The sequence below is a fragment of the Notolabrus celidotus genome, chromosome 20 (assembly GCF_009762535.1).
Source record: "Notolabrus celidotus isolate fNotCel1 chromosome 20, fNotCel1.pri, whole genome shotgun sequence".
NCBI lineage: Eukaryota > Metazoa > Chordata > Actinopteri > Labriformes > Labridae > Notolabrus > Notolabrus celidotus.
The window spans coordinates 8813798-8836569 of record NC_048291.1 but is presented as its reverse complement, the minus strand read 5'-3'; the positions used below and the strand labels follow the sequence as shown (position 1 = coordinate 8836569).

Here is a 22772-nt window from a genome sequence, read left to right as displayed (position 1 = left end):
TATACTTTGCAATCTTATAATAAAAACATGAATCAGCATTTCAGTATTTATCTGAATTGTATAGCTTAAATTTGTGTTTTAAGTAACTGAAGAATGTGACAGCTTTGATCACGTTTCATTGTAAAACTATAATATTGTTCAAACATTTGAATATGATTTTTCAGTTGTGGAAATTCACTTGATTTGGAAGTGCTTAGGTTGAGCTAGAATTATGTGAACTGGTAAATAAATTCCTCCACCTATTAAAATTCAGAGCCTGCGTAATAACACCACATTGTGATAAAGAATGGTGACCAGAAAGATTAAAGCGACTTAAAGTAAGTTGAAATTCTAAACAAAATTCTAAACACTTGTTATATAAAAAAAATAAAATGGCTCTCATTACTTAAAATAACAATGGAGTTCTTCTCTCAATTCAGCTGGTTGAGCCAGAAATATATAGACTTCATAAAAAAAATATTGGACTCTTTGCCACCAGTATGTTTGCTTGTTTTAAAGTTAAATATACAATGCTTGAGACAGTTGTCAGAACTTGATATATATTTATATATAAATATGAATAATACCTTTCCTGTACAATTATGGAAAACTCAAAAATCGTAGGCAGAGAAATAAACCAAAGTGATAACTGTTAAAACAATTATAGAAGAATGGCCCAAGTTATACAATATACAAGTTATCTTAAAAAAGACCACACTATCCGTATGCACAGGGGGAAAAAAATAAGTACATGAGAACCACAGAAGCAGTGAGGTGGAGTGGGTTCTTCAATTATGGAGCAAAGCCAATAAGGAAGTGTCTTAAACCTGTAGTCATCTGAGTGTTCGTCAACGGGCGACTCCACTGGTTGTTAAAATGCAGTCTGTGTAGAAATCGATGAGAAAATGGTCCTGCCTCTCCATTCATTATTTAATGAGTTTGTGGTCTCAGTCTTTAGCTTCTTGTCTTCTTCATACAGCATGATGTTCACTTAGTAAATTATGATCCCATTGAAAGAGAAAAATAACAGAAAGCAGGTTAATGTAGTTTACAAATCAATATGTTCTTATATACAGTGTATGGATTCAACAAGTATGAACTACACATCAACAACTTTAAGATCTCTAAATTTAAAATAAAACACACATCTGGTCTATTCTGGTATTTAACAAATATGCCAAGTAAATGCTATTAAAAGCTCAAACACGACATTATCAATCAATAAAGGAGTGTGATCCCTCTGAAAGAAGTGAAACTTAGTGTTACAGTCTGTAAATAATAACTGTTATTAATGTAAAGTCATTTGTGTAAAATTACTGATTTTTGTAAGTAGCTGTGTGATCAGTCTAAATCCACCAGATCTCAGTACATTATCCCTTCTTTTTATCTTAAGCTTGGTTCATCATTTTGTAAAGCTGCTATTTGCAAAGATTACCAAACATGAATCTCTGCTTGCTGAGAACAGCTTTATCACACAAAACAGGTCCATTGTTTCATCCCTGTATCTTGATGGGAGTTTTTACTTCTGTGGATAAAATGGCTTCTTTGTCAATGATGAAGAATACTCATAGGTCTCCTGCCATGAGTCCATCTCTGACCCCAGTTGTGCAGCTATGGCTCTAATGGATTTTGACATTTCAGTCGCATTGCCTTTAGCCAGACTCATGCTGTCTTTGCAGATGAAGTAGAGATCTACATTCAGACAATCCTGAAGACTCTGTGAATCCTTCATGAAGCTCTTGAAGATTTCCTCAGCTCTTTGTTGTTGCGTTTCCATTAATCTAGTGTTTGTTGCCGTGGAGACAGCATGGTTGACTCCACTGGTTACTCCTAGCCCAATCCCAATTCCAGTCAGAGCCAGAGAAGCTACAGCTGTCAAAGGAATTAAAGCAATACCAGCAATGGCAAGCCCAACCACTCCCACTGAACATCCCACCCCACTAAACATCTTTGACCCCTTATTCAAGGAGTCAAGTTTCCCAGCGACCCCCTCAAGGTCCTTCAGGAACTGCAACATCCCGGGCTGTCTCTTCTTATACTCACCAATGAAGTCCTCGAATAAGTTGTGATCCATTCTGATGAAGAGAATGGCAATAGTTTTTTAATACAGTATTATGTGAAACCTGAAATGAGGTCATGGATCCCCCTCAGCACTTTGAATAATTTGAGCTACTTGCAGCGACTACTAAGAGCCAAAAGCCGCTGAGAGGCTGAGGCTGGGCCAAGTTGTTGTCAGATGCACGAACACAGGTGGCCTAAATTAAATCAATATCCCCGCCCCTAACACATGACCTGTAAATAATATAATTACATGATCCCACAATAAACTATATTGTAAACAAACAACAAGAATAACACCACAAAAAGTATACAAACAATATCCTACCCTAAACCTCAAAATAACACAATATAAACACTTGAATCCCTTCATGGCTCCAACACTACTTTCAAGGTGAATTGTGTAGTGTTTAGTGGTGTTTACCTGAACAGACAAATGGAACATAATATATATATTATATAAAGTAGTATTAGTCCATGGACTATTGGACCCTTCAAGACATTGAATTTGCCATTGTCACTGTACTAAACTAAACGAACATGATGTAGTTGTGGACTTATTGATTCAGGGAAAGGTGTGCAGAAGATTACTGAAAATTAATTTGCTCATACATCATAACCACAGTGGTGTATGTTTTCCTGAGGTCTTTCATCTGCTCACAATGAATGTAGAGTCAGCAGGCTTTTCATTTTTATTCTGTTTTCTGCACCTTCTATGACGTCTTCATTGTTGAATACCAATTGTCTCTTTCTATCTGCCTGACCTGCCACTGGTCTGGCAGTGTAGTGCAATTTTTTTTTTCTCCATGCGTCACTAGCCTGATTAGCACATCTACATGGGACTTCAGTGCGCAGTGGAGTCATGGACAACAGTTGGACACAGGAACCATTTAGTTCCTTGAAGAGAAGTTCCTGGAACAAAAAGTTCCTGATGCGTTTGGTTGAAAAGCAACTCAAGCATTATATTAACAGAGCTCTCTCTCTCTCTCTCTCTCTCTCTCTCTCTCTCTCTCTCTCTCTCTCTCTCTCTCTCTCTCTCTCTCTCTCTCTCTCTCTCTCTCTGCCATGATCATATTTATTTGTGGATTGTGATTTTATCTGTTATATAATAGCCCTTTTAAAAAAAAATAACTTTCTTTATTGGAAGTAGTTTCACAGGTAGCAAAGAAGCAGTACAGTACAATGTGGTACAGAGGACTTCCATTATAATAGCCCAGTTTTGTGTACCAATACAAATGTACACACAGACCTGAGTTTTGTTTTTACAGTCAACATAATCCTGTATGTTAAGAACCCCAAATGACCTCTTCACTCATTATTTAAAAAAATACTGAAAACTTCCAGCTTTGTAAAGAAGCTTTCATTGGAGCTGTTGTTTGGGTTGTTATACAGTACTACAGAGACCACTGAGTATAAAATGTAGAATGTTTGGCCAAACTAACATAGGAAGGTTTTACCTGAATGCATCAAGATGTTGAATGTCATCATCAGAAAGGTCCTCGCAGAGCTCCACTTTGGTTTTTATAGATCTCATCTGGGGGAAATGACTAAAAAAGAAAGAATCATTAAATACATTTTATGTAAATAACTTTGTCATTTGCCTTTAAACAGATATTTCCTTAAAACACTTTTTTCTTATACATAACCCATGATTTCAGAATGTCAATAACACAATTTTACTTTTCATACTGTGCCAATAAATAAGATCAGTACATACCTTATCTCTAGAAAGTCATAGATCCACTGGGTTTTCTGACTCGTTCAGCTGTTTCAACATCACTTCAAGATTCTGAAGTCTGGGGATGAAGGACCCACTCAATGTTTCTTTCTTAAAAAAGAAGACATCAGGGCTGATCCCCTGTTGACGAATGATGACATCTCGAGTGTGCTTGAGGCTGACCCCTGCAGGCAGGTGAAACACCAAATGCCTGTCCCTAATGAACATAGGATAAGAGGTGAGCGCCAGCTTCTCCACTGTAAACATGAAGTCATTGAGCTTCTCCAGACCATCAAGTGTGTCCTTTAATACGCCAGCCAGCTCTTCCCTCAGCTATTTCCTCAGCCTTTTCTGCCTTCTAGATATGGTATAATACTCCCAAAACCCAAAGTCCTGTTTGATTTTGTCAGCCTTGTGTTTCATGAGTTTTATTTTCTTCAACTCCCTCTCCCTTGCATTAATCCATTGGGAGAGTCCTTTCACTTTGTGGATGTAGTCGAGTGTTTCTATGGTGTAGCTGCACCAGGTATCCTTTAGTATCTATCCTTCAAAATTAATCAGACCTGATTTACTTCTCCTTCTTCTGAGACGAAAAACTAGGAAGAGGGAGAGAGAGAGAGTTTATTAGTAAGAGTTGTTCAGTGATATAAAAAAAACAGTTTTTAAAGAAGAGGGCATCAAACATTAAGATTCCTATGAAGACACAATATGCTCGGTTTCACTGATTTTTTTATCAGTTGGTTGTTTTTATCAGCTGATTGTACACATTGTTCTTTTAAGGTAATTCAACCTTCCATCCACCCACAAAGAAGAATCTGTCTGTCTTTCATTATTATTCTGTTTCCTCAACTACCTCTCAATGAATCAGTTTCATCCATGGCTGATTAATATGACCCAATGGAGTGTTAGTGACATTTTGGTCATACCATGGTACTACAAATTATCGATTTAAGAAAGTGAAAATTCAACTAGAAGATGGACTGGAAAGTATACTTTTTTTCTAAACCAAGAAACGGACCAAAGTGTACAAAAAATAGAAATGCATACATTTATTTATTTACAAAAAGACAAAATTACAAAGAATCAAAGAGACTTGTAGAAAGAGAACAAGTGTCTACGAGACACAAAATGACCAAAAATAGATTTTAAATGATTTGTACTGTGATGAACCTAACCAACTCTGAGACACTTTTTTTCTTGATTGTTTACTTTGATTTATAAAATACATTAGAATAGACATTTCACACATTAGTTTCTGTAAAGCAGTATTAGAAGTGTACACTTAACGTTTTGCATTCTACTGCAATAGAATAGAACAGAATAGAATAGAATAGAATAGAATGCCTTTATTGTCATTGCAACAAGTACAACAAATTTGAAAGGTGCAGTCCTTATTAGATGCCATTTAAAAGAAACAAAAACAACAACAATCAAGGTATAAAAAGTAATAAATAAAAGAATAAAAGCAAACACTGTCATACACATACAACATACAAATCAAATCACATTCATGAACAACTTTCAGACGTTCAGCAGTCTAGCTCTTTGTTATTACAAAGACTTGTTACTTTATTTGACTATTTTATTTACTAAAAGCTTTTATCTAATTTGCTTTGAAACATTTAATCGAAGATCAAACTTTGTTACCTTGACATGTTTCATCCCTTGGTGTTTTTGAGGATCCGTCGTACCACTCATCTTGTTATCTGCTTGGTGAAAATAAAAACATATCCAACCCAAAAGTCTGATCATTTCTGATTTAGAGATCTCTACCCTGACTCAATTGATAACTGAATCTGATGACATAGATGCAGCAGATGTCCTTCACTCAAGTCTGAATACTGAGGTTTGTTGATTTCTCCTTCCCCCACCTCACCAGGTGCAGTTACAACCATAAAACCATAAAACCATAAAACACCTGGTATTTGGTTGTTTTGTATATCAACGTAAACAGGGTTATAAAGTCCAGCGTCACAGTTTTTATCAGAGTGAGACGGGCTGTTTCAATAACTCAGACTTATCATTAGGCTGAAAAAGCAGGCTACAGTGAAATGAATTGTCAACTGGAACAATTGAACAACACATTCTCTGAAAATTCTAAGATTCAAAAGTCAAGAGACGAGATGGTTGTATTCACATAATGATATTTAATTTCATAAAGAAATAGGTCCAAAATGTTCATTTTGAATGAAATTGAGTTTTTGCATTTCCATAAAACACACTTAAATTCTGCTCAGATGCAGCAACTAACAACAAGTTCCCTCATACTGTTAATGGTTACCTTTTTTGTTTTTTAACTCACAGTAATGCATCACCATAACTATATGGAACACATTTTAACCACTTCCCTTTTTTTTCATAGCCGAAACAAGTTCTTCCTCTTTCTTTTCTATCATCATATCTTTAGTTTATTGACTGCATTTTTTCTGCACAAAATGCATCATTGCAAACGCCACTGATTTACACACCGAGAGTCTTTTTTAAACAGAGATTTTATAATATGGTTGATCACTTATTGATTAAATCACTTTAAATCTGTGTGATCTTCCTCTTCATTCAGCTCACTGAGGTGGGGTTAAACAAACCAGTGAAAATTAACAAAAAACAAGCAGCATCACTGACAGGTTATTGAAATTGTACAGTATTATAACTGTTAAAATGTAATTTAATTAACTTCTAAATGTTTTTGTTTTGTTTTGTAAAGAATTAACATTTATTTTATATTTCACAAACATTTTCAATGTTGACCTTTGGTTTGTTGAAAAGTTCATTTACTGTTATGATGAATTAGCAAAGAGCTCAGAGCAATCATTTAGAGGAGTGTTGTATTATAAAACACAAATTGTTTTGCAGATGATCAGTCGAAAAACTGGTTCAAACCACATTGTCAAAAGATGAACCAAACAGGTGAAAACATCAACAAGGGAATCTTATTTTTTCTTCATCTTTTCATGCTGACAGTAAATTGGGGTCTTATGATTGATATAGAAGGCAGCAGACAGGTATAAAGTTCAACATCGAGCAGCAAAGAAACCTAATACCATATTTTTATTGTTTTATACCTTTTTATTCCTCTTTCGCTTTTTCTGTTAGAAGGGAGGATCCTGGAACATTTACTGTCAGTTAAATGAGCCCACATTCAGCAGAGTGCAGTTGCCTTATATTTCATTTAAGGAAATGACTGAGCTTATCTGACTCTGAAAATCCATAAAATGTATGGTGAGAACAGGACGGTTATTTCAGTCAGAGCATAACAGACAGCATTCATCTGCATAATATGGCATTTCATGAAATGACAGCAATGATATTATTCTCTCCAATGGTCAGATGATGAGGGAATCAGGAAGAAAGAGAGGAGGTGGATGACGGAGCTAAAAGAGGGTGTTTCATGTACATTCTTCAAGTTAAAGATTATGGTTCACAATCCACCAAAAAATTAAACACCCACAAGAAGGCTGAATTTGAACGCAGAACCTGCTCATTATGAGGTGTCTGTGCTTACCCCCAGATGTCTCCTGCTTTTGGCTGGTTCCCCCGTAGGTGGATATCAGCAAGCTAGTTCAGATGATAAATATATCCAGTATTTGAATCAATATTTACTAAATAAAATTGCAAACAAAACTATAACTGATTGATGTGAGGCTGAAATATGCACACAGTCCAAGGTACACGTACTCATTGTACTTCAGGTACTTTAAGTTGAACATTTCAATTTTAATTTATTTTAAATCTATTCTACAATATCTCTTTAGAAAATATTGTTCTTTAACACAGGGCCGGTCTTAGCCTAGCCTATTGGAGTGAGTATACCGTCTACATCATCAGAAGTAGGCGATCAGCACATTTATCTGCAAGCTGTAGGCTGCGAGGCAATCAGAAGCTGGAAACCATACCAGCACAATAGAAATATATTACTCAGTTGTGTTTTTTTCTCTTCAATTTTGTTTTAACTTCAACTAATTAAAGCCTTACTTTTGTTCTGATACTTTAATTACATGAAGCTGCAGGGCCAGTGGCATCTATGGCACACCAAACTGAGATCACTGCTGTACTTTTACTGTGAAACTTTAACTCTTTAACAGTGAAACTGCTCTATTAGTGATGGTTTAACTACGTGACCATGTGAAGCAACCTTTGGTTTCTTGAAAGGCACTTTATAAATCCCAGTTATTATTATTTTTATTAGTAGTAGTAGTAGTACATAATGCAGATATTTTTTCTGAGTACTGTAATTATTTGCGGCTGTGACTCTTGCTGTACTTCTACTGCTGAAACTTTGACTGCATTTAATTGAACTGAAACCATTAATAAAATAACTGATGAAAGGGAGAGATTCTGTTGGTGAACATTGTTCTCATTCAGGTTAAATCTTAGATTCCAGTTACATGAAAAGTAAAAGTAAAAGGCACTTCTCAAAGTCGTGGAAAATTAAAATGCAATGACTCAACTTAATATTGTAGAAGAATAAATACACTTCACACGGACAGCTCTTACTCTTTTTTAAAATTTCACTAATATATTTTCAATTGGATGTCCTTACCACAAGAGGGAAGTATATAAAACAACGTGTTTGATATGCCTATAATAGCTCAGCGAGGAAGAACCAGTCCTCCCACAATTCATTGCGTTCTTCCGGTTCCAGCCATTCGAGACCTAAGATGGCGGACCGGCGGCGAAGGAGGAGGCGCGCGTCCCAGGACAGCGAGGACGATGACGAGTCCGGTTCGGGTTCGGACAGCGGGAGGTCGGGGTCCCCGGGTACCAAGGCCCGTGTTAGAGACCCCGAACCACCGGAACCGACAGTACCCCGGGTGGAGGCGAAGAGCCAAGTGGAGTCCGAGTGTGTGAGTAGCTAAGTCCGGGGGCTCTGCTAGCTCCTCGAGCTGACGGCTGCGTCTCCTGGTGTTCTGTCAAGATTTGTTGCACTGTCGCAAATGTTACTGGAGCGCGAATCCAGAGCAGATACCCCCAGCTAAATCATGTTATCAGTACAGAATCAGTCAATATTATATTTCTACTCATTTAATTGTATTGTCAGAGTATTGGAGGTGTGTTTTGAGACTCTATCACACAACCTTAATGTGTTAACTTTGAAGGAGAAACGTACAAAATCAGTGGAAGCTGTAACTTCAGGTTGTGGTGACAAACGCCGAGGATCGTTGCTCTGCACACGCGCAGACGCGAGAAAAGCCGCTGGGAGCACATTTCGACAGGTAGCATTATTCGATGAAACACCCTGTGGGATTTTGTGACAGATTCCGCTTCCTTTAAAACTTTTCCGTGGTCAGAATCTTTCCTGAGTGGGCTTTTTTAAATGAGGGTTTAATTTAGATAAATACAAACCTGATTCTCTACTAGGAGGCGGCGTCAGGAAACAATTGTACAGTGTGTTGACGGTTAACGACCATTGGACTAGCTCTCAGCTCTTTAGGAACATCACTTCAACACAGAGATGGTTAAAATACATACAATTTAACACAATAATGTGTGTTTTCCACTATATGAAGTTAAAACAGATGATTTAATCGTTACGTGTCTTCTGTGGTGAAACTGAGATGTAAAGGCGCCAGTTGGAACGCATTTACAGGGTCACAGATTTGACCATAACACCCACACGCGAGTCGCTGTGGTTACTTTGCCTCTAGAGATTTTTTACCCCACATTTAAGACATTTCCTGCTACAGCTTGATCAGGGAGTGGGCTGGCTTTGAGGGCAGTGTATGTGTGCTGTTGTGAAGCCGTTGCGGAGGTAATTTTGGACTGGCAACCAGACAGGCCCAGCTAACCCTGCAGCTCGCTGCCACGTCCAGCAAAGTTGACGCTGCTTGTGAACAACGAGGAGATGTTTGTTTACATAAAGACATCAAACTAACAGCTGAATGAACTTCTCTTGAGCTACATTTATTTGATCAAAATGTGGATAAAAGGTGAAAACAGAAGCTTTTAGAGGTGCTATAAATTGGGTCATAGTTTCATTGATTACTGCAAAAGCATGCAGCCTCACAACACTAGGAGACTGGATGTCTGTGTGCACATGATTTAACTGTTAACCCTCCTGTTACCCTTAATTTTACTAAAGGTGCATTTCGACCAAGAGTTCCAGGGTCTTTTAGTCTCCAGAACTACTTTACCTTAAACTAAAAGGTTCCTCTCCCCCCATTGCTGTCTGCATTTTGACCGCGGACTGAAGTCCCAGGTAGATTGTGCAAATCAGGCCTGTGACATATGGAGAAAAGAAATTATATTAAATAATATTTTGAATTCTTAATAAATAACTAAACTAGTATCCATTCCCAGGAACTCCCCCTGTGTTTCAACAACTGTGTAAACTCCACAAACGCCCTTACGTTCAACCGAAAGTCCCAGGACCTTTGAAAAGTACTTCCCCTCAAGCAGGGGCTATTCAGGGGGAGATTAATTACCCCTGAACTAAATTTAGACCTGATTCCTCCGATCGAAACGCATGTAGTTCAGGGGTAAAGTCCCTAGTTCTGGGGTAACATCTTTTATCCTTGGGGTCAATTTGACCCCAGCAATTTAAACCTCCAGAAACTGATTGTTACCCAGGTTTATGTGTCAGTTTCTTTATGTTTCTTTGTTGACTACCTAAATAGCTCTTTAAATAAAACATATATTTAGCTTAAACACAATTAAAAGCATTTAGAAGGACTTTATTTGTAAAACATAGCATCAAACTGCTGCGAGTCTGTCATGCTCTTGTTGGCTCTGCCTTGTTTCTATGTTATCAAAACGTATGACAGGACACATCATTGAATGTCTTTAGAGACATGGTGGCTGGAAATCTCATCTCAATCTAAAGGTTTGATCCCAGCTCCTGCAGTCACATGCGGAAGTGTCCTATAATGACCTCAATATCACCTAGAACAACCAAAACAAATATGTGTTTAAAATGTTGATATTTCTTGTTACATACAGCTAAAACAGTCTGGGGTCAAATTGACCCTAAGGAACACTGATGCGTACAATTTTTTTACATATCCACATTTTAATTTTACGTTTTCCCTGTTCTCCTTATTAAATTAGGAAAAGTCATGAAATATGAAGCCAAAAAAATTATGTTAGTCATTCATTTAGAGACGTTCAACATTGAATGGGGTCCAATTGACCCCAAGGATAATAGGAGGGTTGGGTAAATTCTGTAAAAATGGAAATCAGTGATTTCTGGTTTTCTTCTGCAGAAAGAGCTGCAAGCTGATGAGCTGCTTCTGTTGTGCTCCTTAAGCCGTTTGAAGTTGCTCTGCATGTTTTCAGACCTCATCATTAAAGAGGTGTAACTTCAAACTGGACTATCAACAGAGGTCTGATTCCCTCCAAAACAGACTAAAGGATTGCGTACACATGGTAGATTTGAAATAGGAGAGAACATATCAGTGATTTTCCAGCGCTCTTCTGAATGTCACAGAGATGCGATTTGGAACATAAAGAGCTGACAAAAACAACAAGAAGGTTGTTAATTGGAAATGTTTGTCCTGATGTTTATGTAGAACCTCTTTCAAGAAGGAAATCACTGAATAAAGTAGCTGTCAGACTCCCATCAGTGAAGCTGAGTCCATTCTCATGAGTCCATGCTCTCAAGGTTTCAGTGAATTGGAAGTAGTGACACTGATATCTGTGTTTCTTTCTTTGCAGGAGAGTGAAGATGGAGTAGGAGAAGGTGAGACATCACTCCATACAAACATCCAGCACACAACATCAAATCTGATGACTTGAAACGGCATACCATTTGAGCTTTAACTAGGGAAGGGCATTTCAAGCCAAAACACTTTTTTCGATAATCATTGGTATCTATTCGACGATTGTTCGAATAATCAACCCCCTCTCCCTCTCACACACACACACACACACACACACACACACACACACACACACACACACACACCTGCCCCATTAACATCCCGTTTGTGTGGCAGTCACGTTAACCAGCAGCAGGACGAGGTGCTGCTAGTAGCGGACAGTCGGGCACTGACAGCGTCTGTCTCGATCTTTACGTCTGTGTTACTGTGACACAGCGTGGCAGGTGTGTTTACATTTTACAGCCGTGCTCAGTCTCTGGAAACACGTGTGTAGTAGTGTGAGATTCAGAAATGGAGAAAATCGCCTGTCGCAAATGTTTTCTTGTTCTTTTGCTATTTAATGCAGTTAGCATTCTTCTTCTGTTCTTAATGTGGTAAGCAAACGGCTTTAAGACACTCTATAGCCACCGTCTGGCCGGAATACTGTATTACAACCAGGCGCCGGTACAAAGGATGAAAAATTGTACTTTTAAAATGAGAAAAAATTCAAAGTAACTCTTCGATTTTTAGTAAGTGAATGAATATTCGAACATTCAAAAATCATTGCCCATCCCTAGCTAGAACAGCTAGATTTGAATCTAAAACACAAGTCCTGTTGCTCTATGAAGCTTCAGTTGCCTCTGTGTTCTTATTTACAATAATTAGATTATTTCTCCTTCTATTCATGCAGCTGTTCTCTCCGACTACGACAGTGCAGATCCAGAGGAAAATGGCTCCCATTCAGAGGTAAGAGCTGCATCATCTTCTACAGGTTTAACTGAGGTCACTCAGGGAGCTGAATCACTGATGTAAATCCTGTAAAACCTCCAGCAGTGCAGCTCTCACAACAAGGGGAGCAGTGATTAGAGGTTTTTGTGGTACAATTGTAGTCACGGTTTCGCGATGAGCATGGTCATTATAATTGTATTGATATTGCAAACATTTTGGAGGGTCTTCCTCCATTAAATGTTAAGTGCCCAACACATTATTTGTGTATTTTTATGCATCAGTTTGATAGATAGATAGATAGATAGATGGATAGATCGATCTTTATTGTGCTTAGCAAGGAAATGTTTTGCCACAGTCTGTACAAGTAAACATACATGGAGAAACATAAATGATAAACACCCACCCAACTGCAATTTGTCATGAAGCAATCTTTTGATTGTGAAGTTTTTTTTAGAAAATAAAATATGAAGAGAAATGAACTATAAGCTGAGAGAAAAAAAAAACAATTGGCGTTTCGTTAACATCATCCTGTCCCCTCAGGGAGTGGAAGAGGAGGAGGAGGCGGAGCACTACAGTGAAGAAGAAGCTCCCGCGGCAGCCAGCGAGCCCAAACCCTCTGTCGCTGACATCCCAATAAAGAAGGAAGAGGAGGAGCATCAAGGAGGAGAGGAGGGAGAGGGAGAGGGAGAGGGAGAGGGAGAGGGAGAAGGAGAAGGAGAAGGAGAAGAGGGGGAGGGGGAGGGGGAGGGGGAGGGTGAGGCAGAAGAGGAGACGGGAGAAGAGAGTAAAGAGGAGAGCAAGGCGGAGGAGAAAGAAAACCTGGCCGGAGAGAGACAGAGCGGAGACGGACAGGTGAGACTCCCTGCACCTGTTTCAAGTGCTCTTTACTTTAAGGACTCACAACAGAGAAAAATAGGGATTCATCTGCCGCTGATAGTAGCCCATAACAAAACTAAAGCTTCTTTCTATAGAAGAATCAGATGTAGATTTGATTAAGTTGGCAGAATGTGACAGAAAGAACATTCTGGTTCACATACACACATCTGTAGAATCACAGTTTTATTCAGAGCAGTCTAAAAGCAGCAGCACTTCATCATTCAGTGTGTTTGATCTACACACGAGCTGAAACAGCCCCTATGGACCTGAAATATGATCGCTTATTTTTGTAACATAGAAAACAAGTTAAACTCTATCCTTCATGAGCTCCTTAAACTCCTCAGAAGGCGGCTTCAGCGTCTCATCAGTCATTGGCCGTGTGACCAGGATAGCCCGCTCACCTTTAGCTCAACAGTCATACAACACAAGCAATCAGGACAGTGTTTGCCATGATGAACTCAAAGAGAATGCTCTCATTATGTCGTTTTTCTTTTTCACTTAATCAACCCTCAAACACACTCAGGAGTCCACGGATGACCCGGAAACAAAGCCGGGGGTGAAGCCGGGTCTGAAGCTGGACGATGACGAGGACAGAAAGAACCCGGCCTACATCCCGAGGAAGGGTCTGTTCTTTGAGCACGACGTGAGGGGACACACTCAGGAGGAGGAGAGGTAGGCATCATCACACGTGCACGCTTTTTTTAGTCATTGTTTTTAAATGTAATTGAGTTTGGATTCAGGGAGAGAGGTCTAAACTGGATTTAAATGTGCTGATTAATGAGCTTCATATTTATGGCCATTTGCTTCACTCTGAATCAGAGGTCTTCAAATATAAACTACTCCAAAATTTAGTACTTCAGTCATTGGTACCACTTTACAGACCACCCCACCACGTGACCCTGTAAAGAAATAAAGTGACATAAATCCTGACCGATAAAATCTTTCCGTCTTTCTCATTTCAGACCTAAAGGCCGAAACAGGAAGTTGTGGAAGGACGAGGGTCGCTGGGAACACGACCGATTTAGAGAGGAGGAACAGGCGCCGAAGAGCCGCGAGGAGCTTATCGCCATCTACGGTTATGACATCAGAAACGGAGGCAGGCATGGAGAGCAGACGTACCGACAGCGCAGACCAAGGTGAGCACGGGAAGAATTCAGGAAGGGAGTGTAATCTGGATGTTTAGTCTTGTTTCAGCATGTTTTGTTTCTAAGGAGACGATTGGCATCAGTTCAAAGAAGGCTCAACATTTTGAACATGTCAGCACATTTAAACTGACCAACACTCGCTCTCTTTTCATCCTGCTTTTTTTTTCTATTCTTTTCTTTAACGCACTTCATGACCCTGATTATTAAAATGCTCTATGATTTAGAAAAGTCTTTATTACTAATGTTGTTGACCCTTAATGTCTCTATGTCCCCTAACAGACAGAATACGTCTCCCAGCAGAGACAAGCGATGGAGAGACGGAGGAGGAGGAGAGCGAGCGGTCCGATCCTGGCACAACAGAGAAGGAGGAGGCGTCAACCGGGGAGGAGCTCCTCAACACTCATCCAGCCATCCTTCCTCTACAACTCCCCCCCTGCTCCCTCTGTCCTCTAATCAGCGGAGCAGCAACTCCAGACCTCCTCCTTCCCGGAGCAGACCCCCTCACCAGAGTCAGATGCACCCCCCACCTCAGTCTCATTACAGGAACAATGAATCGAACGTACCCCATATGCATCCCCGAGAACGCCAGGGGCATAAAGCTCTGTCAGACCCCACAGGAGAGCGGGTCAGCAGGGGTGGGCGAGCTGCTGGTGGGGGCAGAGGGGGTCCCTCTGTGGTCATTGAGGATGTTACAGTCAGCCACGGAGGGGCTAGAGAACAGGACCTCAGTGCTGTAACGGCAGCAGTGGCAGCGTCTCAGCCGGGCAGTTACCAGTCGGCGTCACCTCGGCGACAGCAGCAGGAACAAAGAGGAAGCGTAGACCGATCTGCGTCAGGATTGGCTGCTCCCTCCTCCAACACTGACCCTGCCGTGCAGTCATCGGCAACCACAGCGACCAATCGGGAGGCCTCACCTCCTATAGAGCGGCCGGTTGAGCGTAAATCGTACTCTCTGGCCCGCAGGACTCGCTCCCGACCGGCTGATCTGGGCAGCAAACAGCCGTCCATGGAGGAATCTGCAACAGGAGGGAACGCCTCCTCCCCTAGCAGCGTGGGAGGAAAGAGCTGGGCAGGGGTAGGAGAAGCCCCGAGTCAGACCGTGGGGGGAGGAGGAGGAGGAGGAGGAGGAGGAGGAGGAGGAGGAGGAGGAGGAGGAGGAGGAGGAGGAGGAGGAGGAGGAGGAGTGACTGAGCTTGACCAGGATGTAGCTCGACTCAGTCATGCAGGACAGAGCTGGAGTCGGAGCCCTACATCATACATCCGCTCTGAGATGAGAGGTGAGAACATGGCTCATCTTCAGATTATTTTAACTTTGCAGAGTGAGTTTCATTCACTGGTCTCATGTAGGTGTACGATACAACAGCTTAAGCCACCAAATGTGACGTCTGAAGAAGTGATACACTGATCACGGATCTTTGCATTACATCTTAACAAAGAACCTTCATTTATGTTTTGGGGGCAACAGAGAGGGGTTTCAGTTTCAGGGCTTTGGGGTAGATGTGCAACAATCTGTTGAGGTACGTAACTAATGACAATTAATTGTCAGTTAATTGGTGACATCATCGTGCACGTTTTGAAGCTGTGAGCAGACAACGTTTTCTTGAATGGAATTGTGGAGGAGTGCTAACGTGGCACATGACAAACAGTGACCAGGAAGCAAGAAGTAAGACATAGCATGATGGCTGATTCAACACCATGATGTTGTAAAATTCTGTAACGTCTGGTAGATCATGATTGGAGCACATCAGTCACCATGTTACCATTGATGTTTAAAAGAGATACATCCAACTTAATACTACACGCTGTACTGCAAGCTTTCTTTTCTTCTCACCTTTTTTTCTTCCTCCTCTCCTACCATTTAACAGTGGAGCAAACTCTGACCATAATGCAGTAAACATGCAACACATTAAAACTTATCTTACATGGATTAAGATTTTTGGTAGCATGTTAAGGGTTTTAAATAACATTAAATCCAAAAGCTGAGCGCTAAACGAGAACCTTTGAGTCATTGTGCCATTCATGATACGATCAGTGAATTAATGGTTTCAATAATCAACGACTAAACGTATTGAAATATTTGTTAGTTGCAGCTTGTACTGTGGGCAGTGTTTCCCACATATACACAGTACCTGGTTTGGCTGCTGACGTACATACGGCAACCTTTTCTATAACCGTATTAGATCACCATAAGATCACCCACAATCAACAACTAGACTCTCTCTTGTTGCTTTTTGTCCTATATAACCAGCAGCACCTGACAAATGTTCTGCAGCAGGTGAGAGGTCTGACAGTGACTCCTCTCTGTTAATGACTTGGGTGTGATGTGTAATGTTAAATATAAACCTTCTCACACCACTGTTTTAAAAGTTATGTGAGATCACCTGTTGTGACAGCATGATTCCTGAGTGAAATGTGTCGAAACATGAGTTGTGTTATTTGGAAGTCTTTATAAAATGTAGAGGTGATGAAAACTGTCAAAAGATCGGACATGAAGGTGAGGAAAAAATGGTAGGAGGCATGTTGGGACACACAGCTGAGTGTAAAAACAAAGGGTGGGTCTGATGGGAGAAAGGGGGGTGAATAAAAGTTGAAGGAATGAAATTCATAGATATCTTGACATTGTATTAATGGGATAATGTGTTCCTTTATTTTAACCCCCCACCCTTATCGCCATAATTCATTCTGTGGGAGACAGTGATTAGGGTATGTTATGATAGCTGATCAGCCATAACATCATGACTGTTGCTTAAATGTCATTTCTCTTTATAATGGCACCTGTCAGACCATGAGGGCTAAAAACTGCAGCTCTAATTGGCTGCTCCTGGTCTACAGGGGTCAGGTCTACCAAAAGTGATCCAAGGAAAGAAAACCAGTTAACCAGAGACAGATGAATAGTCTGGACTTCTTGATTTGCGTTGGGAGCTTAGCTGGCTCGTGTGTTCTGATTCAACAGAAGAGCTGCTGGAGCTCGAAGTGCAGAACTGAAGGAGTTAAAGCTGGTTCTGATTGGAAGGTTTCTGAACACACAGTGCGTCAGTTTGATGTTGTGAAGCCAAGGACCTACAGTGTTGCACTGTGAGGTGGTCATAATGTTGTAGTTGATCAGTGTATGTTAGAACTTTACCACGATAAAGGGAAATATAAATCCTTCATAAAATGTGATCTGTTGAAGAATGCCTTTTGAAAGCTCTCAACTAAAGTCAGCAGCTGTGACGATGATGCTTCACTTCTGATATCTTTGAGCTCCTCTCCTCTGTAGCTGGAGTAAATTGTGGTATCATTACCTTGTTACAGAATACCTCTTCCTTATTAACTTGCTTTAACACATATGAAATGTAACCTGACATCATCACTCCCTGCATCTTTTTATCTGTGATTCTGTAAATTCAACCTCCTTCCTGTCTGCAGGCATCCCCAACCCCATCCACCTCACCGGCGGCCCCCCTCAGTTCTCCGGCATGGAGGAGATGGGTGTCGCCTCCAACCGGGCCAAACGCTACTCCTCCCAACGCCAGCGAGCCGTCCCAGAGCCGGCACCGCCCATGCACCTGGGAGTGATGGAGGGACACTACTACGAACCCAGTAAGATGAAAACGAGATGTTGAATTCTGCCGCTCAGTGATTCATGCAGTACGCTTAAAATACCACACTACATCATGTCCAATGTGCAGCATGTAGGTCTGCTTCTTTTTTTCTCTCGGCTATTCTGACCCACAATCCTCTGCAGCCGGAGATGAGTCACATCTGTGACAGCTCTGATAAAAGAGCGCAGACACATGACAGGACAGTAAAGTGTTAACGTCTGATTTGAAGTTACCTAGTGCGACGGATGTGACGGCAATACAGCGGAATAGAAATGACCCATTGTGTCACACTGCATGGAAAATACGACATTTCTTAAAACAGCAGGAGAAGGAACTTTTCTTTATTTTTTTTATATATGTATTTTTGGGCTTTTTTACATTTATTTATAGGACAGCTGAAGAACAGGATATGTGGGGGTCAGAGAATGGGGGAAGACGTGCAGCAAATGGCTATGGCCGGTAGTCCAACCACCTGCAACGAGGACTATAGCTTCTTTATATGGGACACGCACTGAAACTGTTAGCTCAATGGTGCCCCAGCAGAATGAACTTAAACAAAAAGAGAAGGCATGAGTTTGGAAATGCAGGGTTGAGGTTGCAGTTAGTGTAATACCTCTTCACCAGCAGAGGTCAGTAAAGATCAGTCATTGCATTAATGTCTGCTTTACTGATCTGTTGGATTTCAGCTCTCTGGGCTCATTTTTACAAACAGCATTCTCAAAATACAGAGTATTTTTATTCTGGTCATGTTCATACAACGGTTTTTGAACTGGTTGTCAATCAGTGATTGGAAAACTAGTATGATAAAGTAGCAAAAATACTCCATCGTAATTCAAAGTAGTCATTGTGTAGATTATTGCTGTTCCTGTAATGTGAAACTAATTTTCATTCTTTCTGAGGAAATATGTTTTTAAATTCTTAATAACTTCCCTCCGTCCTGCAGTGTCGTACCAGGGACCAATCTACGCCCATGGGGAAGGCCCCGCCCCCATCCCACCACAAAGCATGTTGGTCCAGCCAGAGATGCATCTCCCCCACCCAGGTCAGTCCAATTCTCTTCTTTGAGCAACAACTTTCTTTCTGATCGATCTGTTTTTGATACTCAGCGCTCTGCTCCCTCCTCAGGTCTCCATCCCCACCAATCAGGAGCGCCGATCGCTAACCCAGCCATCTACGGAGGCCCTCCCGTTTCTCTTTCCCCAGGGCAACCACCACAGCAGCTGCTGCCGCCGCCTTTCTACCCTCCACCTGGGGTCATGACTTTCCCTTACCCCACCATGTACCCGACCCCACAGGTATGCTAACAAGATCTATTATTGATCTAAATAATACAGACGACAGTGTTCCATTTGACTAAAGTTATAAACTCTGATAGGCCAAGCTGTTAGAATGTGTTTTCAAGTTATACTGTTTGCTTCCAGTGGGTGTCTTATAAAGTTTTGTGGTGTTTGACTCTGTGTGTGTTATGTGTGTGTGTTTCTAGGGTCAGGCCCAGGTAACGTACGGAGGCGTGACGTACTATGACACCATGCAGCAGCAGGCTCAGCCCAAACCTTCGCCTCCCCGCCGCACGTCCCAACCCGTCACTGTCAAGCCCCCCCCTCCAGAGGTGCCCTACGCTTCAGAGTGACCCCGCCCCTCACCCCTCTCCGCCTCCCAGGCTCAGCCTCACTCTGATCACAAAAGTACAGGTGAGCGACTCGAGACAAACTCGTGACCCGAGATAAAGCAGCACAAACGAGCTGCAGTTCATTTAGACTGAAGCTCTGCAAGATGATTCTACAAAGGGGCCCCAGACGTTTACAAATTGAGGAAAGATTTATAATGTCATACTTTTCATGCTCCATCAAATTTCTAGAATCTCTAAAATTTTGCACATCGCATCACACTGAAGAATATGCAAAACCGACCAGCTCAAAGCAGAGTCGTTAGTCTAACACTGTGTTGACTCTGCGTTAACTATTAACTTATTACACTTTATTAAATATGCTTTCAGGATGTGGGTGAAGGAAGAGCACGGAGACAACTTCTGCTGTGCATTTCTAACATGTTTAATGTCCACTGTAACCGCAGTACGACTGAACACTGAATAACTGTGATGCATTCACTGCACCGTGGGAAACAAAAAGGAGTCAAAACTCAAACCAAAACTCCATTAAACTGATACACAGTGTATAATTTGAAATATCTTTGTTGTAAATGTAAGTCAAATTATGCAAATAACCTCAAACTGTGAAAAATAAGAATCTACAAATTAAAAATACGCAAAAATCTCATCTTACACAAAAGTCCTGCTTCCTGTTAGCAGCGTCAGAAATGATGGATTCAAGAAGCTTATCAGAGAACTAAATCCCAGACACAAGCTAACAAACTGTCTTCAACTTTCACGCAGGACCAAAAATTTGCCTTTAAATTTAAATGAAATAATGATTTTGTATTCATCGTGATAATTATCAATATCAACTGATATTAAAAATGTGATGGTGGTAACATGTTTGTTGATATCGCCCAGCTCTACTCACAGCAGGTCCTGGTTTTGTCTTTTTAATCTATTCATTTTTTTTGATAGACTCTTTCTCTGAGGAGGTCTGATTTTATTTTTTGTTGTGTTTTCAGGAGCGGGATGGAACGGTCAGTGAGGAGCTGCGGTCTCAAACAGCAGACATCAGACATCCAGAGAGGGACGAGAAGACGGACTGCAGGTGGAATCAGATTCTTCCTTTTTTTTTTTTTTCTTTCTTTTCTTTTTCTTAGTTTTCAGGCGTGTAGCGGGCAGGTCAGCCGTGCACAGACTGTTCTGTAACTCTGCGTCACAGGTTCGATCCCACCAACGTGTCTTTGAACCTGAAACCATCTGCCTGATGAGTTTAACCCTTTAGAGCTACTTTGAAGCATTTAACGTCACAGAGTCACAGATGCAGGAGAACTGCATCAGAGTCTTTTTGTTTGTCCTGAATCCTGGAAACAGGCGATTTCAAATATGAGAGTTATCTGTGTGGAGTTCCCCACACTTTTATTTTCCAGTTACTTTATTCCACCTGAACATCAGCTGTTGACTTTGACCAACAAGAGGCTAATGTGTTTTTGTTTTGTTTTTTTTACCCCTAAACAAAAACAAACTTGAGTAAAAACCTGAGTTTCTCTTCAGAGTGAGTTGTTTGTGTGCAGATCTCAGTGGACTTGGTGCTTCCTGAAAACTTCTACATGTTACTGTCATGTTACATAAGAAGATGTTTGTTAGTTTGGATCTTTTTCCTTCTCACACAGACAGTTTTTAGAGTTAAAGAAGCTATGAAATATAATAGTGGAGTGGGTGAAATGTCAGAAAATAGTTTAAGAAAAAAAACAACCAAATCTTCAAATGTCCTGTTTTGTCAGAGATCCAGATTATCGTTCTATAAAAGAGAATACATTGAAGAAGCTGCATCCTGGGAGGATCTGATTTACATAAGTCACTGAAGTATTATAACAGTTATCAGATTTATAGTCATTTAATTTTCTCTATGTAGAAATAGATGAATCAAACAATGGTTAATTGTTGACGTTGTTCTGCTGTCATTTCTCTCCGTTGGTTGCTGTATATAGAGATCTAAATGTGTAAATAGGAGCTTGAAGAGATAAAATAGAGCAGTAAACAGATTCTAATAAGATTATTAGAGCTACAGAGCATTCAGCTTCTGATTGAAACACATCGGCAGGGACCTCGAATGTTAACGGTGGATTTAATTTAGAGAAGGAGCTGTGTGACTTTAGCTTCTGTCTGTTTTCTGTTTTTCCTTTTTTTTTTTTTCAAATGTCACTGTTTAATTTTAATACTGTTTTTTTTTTATTATTATTATTATTGTTAGTGAATGCAGGAGAGAAACGATGAGTTATTTGTTTTCACATGTTAACACCCTCAAAGGCACAGTGAGGAAAACACTTTATAAAACGTAACGACTAACTCCTTCTCTACAAATGAATAAAAGACATTTTCAGAGTTGAAATTAACCAGAAAAGCTTGTTACAGTGTATTTTTCCATTTCTCCCTCTATTCCAGCTGTTCATTTTCTATTCAAGGTAAAGAATGTTCCTGGTTTGTTGTCAAATAAAAAAGGAGAAGTCTTACGGATTATGTTTTAGTCCTGATTTTACACTCTAGTTCATGAGCAGCAAAATTGGGTGAAATCGAAAGCTTGTTGTGACTGAAAACTAACGACTCAAACTGCAACCTGAAAATGAAACCAACACACCTGAGTGATCCTGAAACAAACATACAGAGCTTACTATAAGAAAACAAAAAAACTTTAAACTCCAGAGGGTTCGAAATATTATATTTGTCACATCTTCTTCATGAGCTTCTAAATTAAAAGGTCCATTTTAGAAACCATCAAGTTTGCATTATTTATCTGGGATGATTTAAAATTGACATGCAGAGATCCTCTACAGGGTCGCCATCTCACTGTGCTGCAGCTGTTGATTTACAAAAAAACTTGATTTTTTTGTCTTCTGGGAGGAAAGGGTTTGTAAAAATTTTGATTTTTAAAGAAACTGCAACATTTTTTAAGGTGCCTCAATTTGGTTTTATAGTCACTGCATCCTGGTCCCTTTTCCAGTACCCAAGTAATTTGAATTGCTCTTAGATTATGTTAAAAAAAAAAAAGTAAAATTTTTCTGAACTTTTTTTCATCCTTTTCTTTGCTATTTGACTTCAGCCTTGTTTCCCTTTTTCACTACCATTCAGCTTTGTCACACCTTTATGATTGTATAAATCAAAAGTTCCATTTTCAAAACCATTAAGTTTGGATTATTTATCTGGGAGGATTTAAAATCAACATGCATATCCTCTATAGGGTTGACATCTCACTCTGTTTCAGCTGTTAAACTAAATTAAAAACTTGAATTCCTTCTT

General features: G+C 40.2%; 1 protein-coding gene across 1 annotated transcript; it reads left to right on the top strand.

The window, feature by feature from the left end:
- Positions 1-8379: 8379 nt before the first annotated feature.
- Positions 8380-21988, top strand: casc3 (casc3 exon junction complex subunit). Its single transcript, XM_034711352.1, has 12 exons — positions 8380-8598; positions 11405-11429; positions 12239-12294; positions 12817-13128; positions 13676-13824; positions 14115-14288; positions 14577-15574; positions 17706-17879; positions 18825-18923; positions 19007-19176; positions 19365-19572; positions 20498-21988. The coding sequence occupies exons 1-11, from the start codon at positions 8413-8415 to the stop codon at positions 19509-19511; spliced, it is 2490 nt and encodes an 829-aa protein (XP_034567243.1). The 5' UTR covers positions 8380-8412; the 3' UTR covers positions 19512-19572; positions 20498-21988.
- The last annotated feature ends 784 nt before the right edge of the window (positions 21989-22772 follow it).